This window comes from Xiphophorus couchianus, chromosome 5 (assembly GCF_001444195.1).
Source record: "Xiphophorus couchianus chromosome 5, X_couchianus-1.0, whole genome shotgun sequence".
NCBI lineage: Eukaryota > Metazoa > Chordata > Actinopteri > Cyprinodontiformes > Poeciliidae > Xiphophorus > Xiphophorus couchianus.
This window is the reverse complement of record NC_040232.1, coordinates 40,784,994-40,794,726: the sequence shown is the minus strand read 5'-3', so window position 1 is coordinate 40,794,726 and position 9,733 is coordinate 40,784,994. Positions and strand designations below refer to the sequence as shown.

Sequence of the window (9,733 nt, the reverse complement as noted above, 5' to 3'; positions counted from 1 at the left end):
ATATCAAGAGTCATTTTAGTTATTAAAGTTATAAGTTATTTTCACAAAACCTATCTTGCTCCTCTGCAGTCAGCTTCTCCAAAGATTTGACCCTTTGCTTTATCACAAACAATAATGAGATAGAAGTCTTTTTCAACCTGTAAAACATAACATTTAAATCATTCTCTTTTGATTCCGATATTGTCATAGTTAGTACATTTTCAAATACATTCGATTTACTAGATTAGTACTTGTAGCTTGGGTAATATACTTTAATCTAACACACTATTGCTACCAATATTAAAAAGGTATATCAGAAATTAAACCTTAAGTGTTCCCAAAATTCCTAAGTTGTGATCAACTCCAGATGCAACTCTGAGCTCCTGGGAAACCCCCAACCTCTGACCTGTGAGCCGGGGAAGATATTCTTTATGGCCTACTAATTTAAAGCCTTTCAAGAGCATAGTGTTTTATGGCTGCTCTAAGTTACAGCCTTGCCAGGAGAATGTTTATCTCTGATCGTTTACCTTGCATCAGCTTGTCCAAATAGGAATGTTGATCTACTTAAACGCACATGGCATTAGCTTAACTATATTAAACAATCAAAAATAGCCATATTTCCTTAACACCCTATAGTCCACACAGAATCTTGGATCAGAACCAGGTCTATTCACAATCACCACTGGAGCAGGCCATGGACTGGTAGAGGGTTCGATTATGTTGTCTTCCAGCATTTGTCGCACTTGATCCTCAATCAAACGCTTTTTGGTTGGAGATGAGCGATAGGGGGGAAGATTTATGGGCTTGTCAGTTCCGGTATTGATCACATGTTCCGCCAATGTAGTGTGTCCAAGGTGTCCATCAAAAGCGGAGCTGTGGTGGGAAAGAAGATCATACAGATCTGATTTTTGCGTTTCCTCCAGGCTCGCCTCAGCCACTTTTGACTCCATGGTGTCTGATAAAATGTTCAGAGACATAAGAGTCTGTTCAACAGGAAACAGGTCAAGGTTGTATTCCTCATTTTCATCCAAGGCCGGACAGGTACTGTCATCAATAAAAACTGTCCTTGTCGGTATATGCATGGTTATCGAGGCTCTCATCATAAAATCCATCCCTAATATGAAAGGGGAAGACAGGTTATGGATGATGGCGAAGCGTTGATAAAAGCGCTTGTTCATAAAGCCGATACTCAGCCAAGCCACACCCTCTGGAAGGCAAGGAGCGTTGTCCACTAGGCTCACTGGCGGCCCCTGCCACTGACGTACTTTCTGCGGACAAACCCCATTTGCGTTAATGAGATCTGCACGTACAGCCGAAAGTGAAGCCCCTGTGTCCAGAGTCGCCTCGGTGCAGGTTCCATTAAAGTTCAGCTTAGTTTTAAAGGGAGTGTTCCAGGTAGCAGTAGACTCATTGTCCTCCACATGACCAAGGATGTGGAATTTATTTGCAGAAAGGTGAGGCTCAGTTAACGTCTGGAGGGAGGATTGCCTCGACGAAATATCCTCCCCCCTTTGAAGTTTCCCAATGGCCTTTGGGGTGCTTCGTCTACAGGTGGGCTGGAGTTTCCATTGTCTGTTTCAGCTCCAGGCGTGTCAAAGGACGTAGTGGGACTGATCTCATTATGGAACCGAGCCGACATGTGTTGCTGACTATGGCCCTGATTACAGGCAGGACACGTTTTCGATGTATATCCAGGGCTTGAGCACTTATAACAGCGTGGCTCAGCTCTCTGCTGCTTCCAATGTCTTTTTTGAAGGTTCTGGTGGCTATCAGGTCCCAGTACAGCATGCAGTTCATGAGCCCTGAGCAGCAACTCCATCACAGAAGACACAGGTGAGCCATACAGCGCCACCCTGTATTTTTCAAGCGAATGTTTACATATTAATTGGATACACTCTTTTTCAGGTGGTGGGCTACTTAGCTTATTAAACTCACTCAACATATGAGCTACAAATGTCAGTAATGGTTCATCAACTGACTGGACACGGTCAAGTATGCCTCTGAGAATACTTTCTTTTTTTTTACCAACATATTTTTATTGAGTTTTTACACTTTGGAAATACAAGCATGTAGTTATTTGAACAGGTTCTCTTTGTAGTTGTTACATGACAGTAATTATTTTACTCAACCCAGAGAAATAAAATAAAACAAAAAATAATAATAATAATAATAAATAATAATAATAATAATAAAAAGTAAAAAACAAAACAAAGAACACAGCTTCTCAAAAACTGGGGTATCCTCACAGATTACAAATTGGTCAGATATAATTATACACATCTATACAACATGGCACACCACAGGTTCTGGCAAATCAGAACTCAAACAAACCCTCTGTCAAGTCTAAGTCCTTAATAAAATTAATGAAAGGCCCCCAAATCCTCTCAAAAAGATACCGTTTGGATTTCCTAATATATGTTATTCTTTCTAGCGGCAAATTAGACGACATCTGTTTTAACCACTGCGTGACACTAGGTCTATTGATATTTTTCCAAGTCAAAGCAATACATTTTTTTGCAGCCAATGAGCTTATATCTATGAAAGTGCGTTCTGATTTACTAAAGTTATGTTCCCCAGGGAATAAAGCTAGCAGGAACAATTTAGGATCCAGTGGAACTTGCTTTAAGATAATTTTTTCAATTATATCTTTCACCTCTGTCCAAAATGCTTTGATTTGTCTGCATTCCCACATGCAATGTATTAGAGTCCCTTTAGAATTACATTTTACACAAAGATCTGGGATGTTATTATTGTATTTATTTAAATGCACAGGTGTAACATAGATACGCATTAGCCATTTAAATTGTAGAATTCTAAGACGACTGTTTATGGACATTGTGTGAATTTTAATGCAAGCCTTTTCCCAATCCTGTTCACTGATATTTGATGATAGGTCCAAATTCCAGTTTATAAGCTTATTATTTGAGTCCTCTAATGAGTTAGAGATCAGCACATCATAAAAATCTGAAATGATGCCCTTCCTTGATTTATTCCGAGTCATTAATTTTTCAAGTAATGTAAGAGGGGGCTTGTTAAGATTGTTGTAATTTGCTTTAACAAAGCTTCTTATCTGAAGAAATTTGAAGTAATGTTTTTTATCCAGATTGAATTTGGTTTGTAGCTCTGCAAATGACAAAAATATATCAGAATTTGATGGGTAAAGGTCACCGACAGTTTTTAAACCTTGCAGGGCCCAAAGCCTAAAGGTTCCATCTGCTCTACCTGGAGCAAACAGCTGATTACCCCATATTGGGCTAAATTGGGATATGTCGTTTGGCTCCGCAAGGTAATTTCTAACATCCTGCCAAATTTTTATCATGTTTTTCAGAATGGGATTTGTAATATGTTTCTGTAACTTCTTTGATGTGTCAGAGTATATGAACAATGGAAGAGCTAAACTTAAATTGTGGGACTCCATTTCTACCCAGTGAGGATTATCTTTATCTGTAAAATAGAACATAATAGTCCTTAACTGAGTGGCCCAATAATAAAATTTAAAGTTGGGACACTTTAACCCCCCTCTATCAAATGGTAAATAAAGCAACGAGAGGCGTAGCCTAGGCCTTCCATTATTCCACACAAAAGCCAAAATGCTTTTTTTTAACCAATTGAATAATTCAGGAGGAGGCGGCAGTGGAATGCTTTGAAAGAGGTATAATAGCTTTGGAAGTATATTCATTTTAAGGACATTAACTCTTCCCAATATGGATATAGGCAGAGATGTCCAGTTGTCAATTGAGGTAGCTATTGTTTTCATTAAGAGTTCGTAATTGGATTTGACCACCTGTTGTAGTTCAGGGAAAATCTGAACACCCAAATATGTGAAATGTTCCACTACTTTAAATTGCTTAATCTGACTGATAGGGTTAATCCTTTCACCTAGATTTAATACCAGAATAGAGGATTTTGTATTATTTACTTTGTAGCCAGAGACTCTCCCAAATTCCTGGATCACTTCCATCACCGCTGGAATTGAATTTTTTAGATCTGTTAGAAATAAAATAACATCATCAGCAAATAGAGATATTTTGTGCTCTGTGGGACCCACGGTGATCCCAGAGATTTGTGGATGGAGACGAATAGCTAATGCCAAAGGCTCGATTGCTAGTGTGAACAGTAAGGGGGAGAGAGGGCATCCCTGACGACAACCCTTCCTGATTTGAATCGCCCTTGAAAATATTTTATTTGATACTATTTCCGCAGTTGGATTATTATATAATATTTTAACCCATTTAATAAAGTTACTACCACAATTCAATCTTTCCAATATGTTAAAAAGATAGGGCCATTCAACCCTATCAAAAGCCTTCTCTGCGTCCACTGAAAGAAGAGCTGTGTCTTTAGCGTTCTTTTTGAACCAAATAATATTCAGGACCCTTCTAATATTGTGGTATCCTTGCCTCCCAACCACAAATCCATTTTGATCTTTATTGATAATATCTGGTAAGATTTTTTGCAGTCGAAATGCCAATAGTTTACAAATGATTTTGAGATCAGAGTTAAGTAGGCTGATGGGTCTCAGGTTTTCACATTTATTGGGAGGTTTACCAGGTTTTGGCAGGAGAATAATTAGAGCCTGATTTAAAGAAGGAGGCAAGGTGCCATTTTTAAATGACTCCATGAACATGTCTAGAAGGGGACAGAGCAATTTGTCCCTAAATTTTTTGTAAAAGTCAATGGGGATACCATCAGGTCCTGGTTGCTTACCAGATTTCATTCCATTAATGGCCTGTGCTAATTCCTCTTTATTTATTTCCATATTTAAGTCTACTCTACAATCTTCTGCAATGACAGGAATATATAGTCTACCCAAAAACTTGTCTAATTCCACTTGGTCTAACTGTCCTTTAGAGTCATATAATTTCTGATAATAATCTTTAAAAGCATTATTAATATCCCTTGGATCTATTAGAGTTTTATCCTGTGTTTCAATTGATGTAATCGAGGTTGTTGTTTCAAGCTGTTTAATCTGCCAAGCTAGAAGTTTTCCAGCCTTGTCCCCCTGTTCGTAAAAATTTTGCTTCAATCTTAAGAGACTGGATGCAGCTCTAAGACTGGACATTTTGTCATATTCTGCTCTGAGAATCATCAGCTGTTTTTTCAATTCAGTATCATTTGTTTGAAAAACCCTCTCCTGAATGTTTTTTATTTTATTTTCTAGGTGCTGCCTTTTAGTTTTGGCCTCCTTGGACTTATTGCCTGTGAAGCTAATAATATGACCTCTAATAAATGCTTTAAAGGCCTCCCATCTGATGCATGCTGTTGTTTGATTTGTGTTAAACTCAAAGAACTCATCAATTTGTTGTCCTATATATTTAACAAAATCCTCATCCTGCAACCATTTATGCTGAAAACGCCATTTAGGGGGATCCCTGGTAAGGTTCTTATCACAGTAACTCAGACAACATGGAGCATGATCTGAAATCACTATGTTTCCATACGTACAGTTTTGAATTTTTGATATTAGTTCTGATGAAATTAAAAAATAATCTATTCGCGAGTAAGACTGAAATGTTGCTGAATAACATGAGTAGGCTCTGGTTTGTTGCTGAAGTTCCCTAAAGATGTCTACCAGTCTAAGAGTTTTCATAAACATCTGTATAGTTGTTCTACAGGTGTTATGTGTCAGATCTGACCCTGTGGATCTATCTATTTCTGGAATAAGAGTACAATTAAAATCCCCTGCAAGAGAATACTTTCTTGGTTGTCAGTGGGCAGAAAGACTGTTCGGAAAAGTTGGCAGAAGTGCACCCATGAGCTAATGTGTGAACGAAGGGCTTTAAACCACTTACTAGGCTCTTTCGTGAGAAAATGGGGCAACTCATTCAGAATCTGGACATCAGTTAAATTCAGAGTGGACTTGTATGCTGACACAGCCTGTAGCCAGTCCTCTGCCTGCACTTCACCATCCCCAGCGAATACTGGTGGTTCCAGCTTGGAGTGATGTAGTGCAGCAGCAATCACTCTTGAGGTGTTGGTTAGCTCAGCTGAATGAGTCTGTAGGAAAGAGCTATGCAGGTCCCTCTGAGTTTCAGGATAAGGACATGTGTCATTGGAATGCCTCGCACTGATATTCACAGGAGGCGCATATGGCGTTGAGGTGGCAACAGGAGCTGCAAGAGACTGTTGTGCAGGAGGTCCACTAGACTCACAGGAATTAACCTTATCTAGGTGATTCAGCATTTTCTGCTGCAGGGACAATGTGTTATGGAGGACATCCCTCAGCTGCTTGACATCATCTTTTAATTCTTGTACCTGCTGACAGAGGTCTGTAGCTCTCTGATGCGGCGGTATAAATTGAAGAGAGTCAATATCCATGTCAGAGTCAAAAACAGAAAAATCTGGTTCAAATGCCATTTTTGTTTCTTTAACCTTTATGGTGGAGTCCAAAAAAAAAATGCAATATGCACACCAAAACACTCAGGACCGTGAACAAAATCGTTTGTGTTCTTTAATGTTCAGTTCGTTTTGCTTTTATTCTTTGTCAGCACTGACAGCAGGGCTCGTAGGCGAGAAAATGTCCAAATATAAAATATGATATCTTCTTAAACAGAGAAACAAACGAGCTCACGGGGGTGTCTTGCTCTCCGCTGCCACTGCTGCGTTATTTGTGCAGCACAGTCTGTCCGTATGCTTCCGCAGGTCAACAAGTCAAAATCCATAAAATAGTCCGTATGACTGAGCTCCACTGAAAAATAATCCACAAAACTCACCCAGTCCTTCAGCAATCGTGAGTTAATTTAGTTAATATGCGGTGGTCTTGTCATTTAAACATATCCTCCTCTTCAGCAGACTAGCAGACGCACAGCTTTCAGGAAATAAATCCAACGGGGACAGCTCATCACGACGTCCAGCGATATGCGGGCAATGAATGCCTCCAGCAAACTTTAACACTGATCGCGACGTACTCCGCTCAGAAACTGTATCCACCCCGTGAAACAGACATCCACAAGGAACTTGTAAACAATCACCTCTAGTCCAAAGCTGAATCGGTATCCAGGAGGGAAAGGTCCAAAATATGTTCGGGCGCCAATTGTGACGGTGCGGTGAGAGGTTGGAGAAGGAATTAGCAATGGTGGTTAGCCCAAAACAGTCTAACCCAAAACAGCAGGACGCACTGTTGAAGTTTTCCACACTGTCACTTTATTTTCACTTCGTCCATGTAAAGCCAGGTCTCCACGGTACTAACATTACAGTCTCATACATGAGAAAAGAAACGATAATTCACCGCTCTACACCTCATCATCACTGATGATCTCCTCTACACCACATGGAAGACGAGTTCTTACTCTGTACAATAGTACAACAAAAGAAAAAGGGAATAGGCGCCCCCTTGTGGTGATACCTACTCATGTCTAGGAACCAAACAGTATAATGACTGTTACAAGTAACCTCACAACATTGGAAGCTCAAAACACTGTCCTGAGCCGTATGCAACGAAATGTCGTTCTGTATACACCCTGTGCATGCAAAATGACAATAAAGTCAGTCTAAGTCTAAGTCTAAGATTTGTAAAGCTGCTAATAGAAAATTAGCTTGAACGGTCCAGTTCAACAGCCAAGCATTTATGCTAGCATCTTTGTGTTTGTGTGAAACTGAATTTAAACTTTAAATGATTCTCCTGCTTGGCTCTGTATATTTCTGAGGTATTTTTGGCTTCAAAACATCGTGTTTAGACTTAGACTTAGACTGACTTTATTGTCATTTTTTATTGTTCTTCCTGAAGTCGACGATCATCTCCTTCGTCTTGTCAACGTTCAGGATCAGGCTGTTGTCTCTGCACCAGTCCACCAGCTGCTCCACCTCCTCTCTGTAGTCCAGGTCGTTGTCGTCTCTGATGAGGCCCACCACCGTTGTGTCGTCCGCGAACTTTGATAACATTTGATAAGAATAATTAAAACTTGTCAATGTTTGACATTGTCTAGCAAAATGTTTTTATGTCAGGCTACATAGCTGCTACATCGATGAGCTGCTCTATGCTGTAATTTTCGGATATGTTGTTTGCTGCTGAGCATAATCATTTGTGGCTAAAACAAACAATATTTTTACATTAACTAAGTTATGTGAAACTCCTGTTAAAGTCATTTGAAGGCTCAGAATCAGTCCGGTAGCAATCCACATTCTCAGGGGAGAAAGGCTCACTGGGTATAAATTAAATATTTAGCTATTGGAGTTATACTTAAGAGAAATTTATTTAACCAGAGAATGTCATAAATATGTGTGTAGAGCTGCACCGATTGCAGTTTTCTGGCCGATTCCTGGTTACCGATCTTTAAAAAGCCTGACCTGCTGATTTTGGCCGATACCGTTTTTGTTTTTTTCTGAAATGTTGCAAAATATAGCAAGAAAGTCACTGAGTTGGCAACAGTGAATATTGTTAACTGTAAACGTGCAGACCTGACCTGGTGGGCCGGTCTGTCAGTCACACCTCTCACTGCAGAACAGAAGAGGACAGAGACTGATTTTTATACCTTTGCTGGTGAAGATTAGGGGATAAGATGGGCTTCACTTGTAAGTTTTGACCGATCCCCCAAAATTAAGGAAATCGCCGCAGAGAAATCACCTGGTCGACAAATGTATCCTACATTATACATGCATAGAATATAATGTAAAACAGCACTGCCAGAGATGCAATAAGCTTATAGCAGGTGTGTGAATGATCTAATGATCGGACTGCTGATTGCAGTCAGTCCACAATGTTAGCAGAACTAGAGGGCCCCAAAACCATATTTTGCTTAGGGCCCCAAGGAGGCTTGAGCCGGCCCTGCCTATATGCCACAGACTTCCTTTTTAGCACTTCCACATTTTTTCGCCACATACAACACTTCCGGTGCGCAGGCAATAGCATGTTAGCAATGGCTCCTCCGTTGCTGCAGGACTGTTAATGATGCTTATAGAATTATTCAGATGTCCTTAAACGCTCCAACAACAACAAAGGATTTAAACTGGATCTGTCAAGCTTCATTAAAACTTCAAAGGTAAGTTAATTAATGATACTTTTACGGCTGGAAAGTGAAGGTTTTGGACTTTAATTTGACAGGCCTGTGAGGTTTGGATCGTGTTGCTCAGTGTTGGTAGAATAGAAAGATGGATTCATTTTCATAAATAGCTGTCATTAAACTACCGTGCTCGGTAACGAAGGGGCGCTCCAACTGCATGTTAAGTGTATTTTATATAGTTGCAATATAAACAAAAACTAAAGAGTTGCCACCGAGAATTTCATACTCGGTGTAACACAAACACATTCCTGAACACACATTGACTTACCTTGTGCCAAATCGCTGCCTCTGTTCTCAGCCTTTTCCCATAGCAGTGAATTTCCTAGCACATTATTTTCCTCCCACAAATTATTCCAGTGAACGAAGCACAAACAGCTCCCTTTTAACCACCGTCTTCCCATTTCTGACGATGGATCTTAAATATCCTCAAGTTTGAAATACCCGGCAGCTACAAACCGTGTGTTCACTTTAGTGGCTAAGTTTTGGATATGATCTGTTGTCACCTTGATATCAGCAGGAAAATGAAAAAACTAAGCACTGGATGGTACCGGCTAATTGCTGAACACAACAGCACACAACAAAACTCAGTTGTTATACCAGTAGCTCGCATGTACACTCAACAAAAATATAAATGCAACACTTTTGTTTTTGCTCCCATTTTTCATGAGATGGACTCAAAGATCTAAAATTCATTCCAGATAAACAATATTACCATTTCTTTCAAATGTTGTCCACAAATCTGTCTAAATGTTTGA

The 9,733-nt window shown here is 39.7% G+C and overlaps 1 protein-coding gene across 2 annotated transcripts; it reads right to left on the bottom strand.

Moving 5' to 3' along the window:
• Window positions 1–609: 609 nt before the first annotated feature.
• On the bottom strand, window positions 610–7,363 carry LOC114145504 (uncharacterized). Of its 2 annotated transcripts, none has more exons than XM_028019129.1 (2): window positions 5,671–7,363; window positions 610–1,960 (listed from the first exon to the last, which is right to left on the bottom strand). In XM_028019129.1, exons 1-2 carry the CDS (start codon window positions 6,334–6,336, stop codon window positions 1,445–1,447), a joined length of 1,182 nt encoding a protein of 393 aa, XP_027874930.1. In that variant the 5' UTR covers window positions 6,337–7,363; the 3' UTR covers window positions 610–1,444. The 2 variants fall into 2 exon arrangements, with proteins under 2 accessions (XP_027874930.1, XP_027874929.1); XM_028019128.1 differs by having other exon boundaries at window positions 610–1,989; window positions 5,676–7,363.
• Between the last annotated feature and the right edge of the window lie 2,370 nt (window positions 7,364–9,733).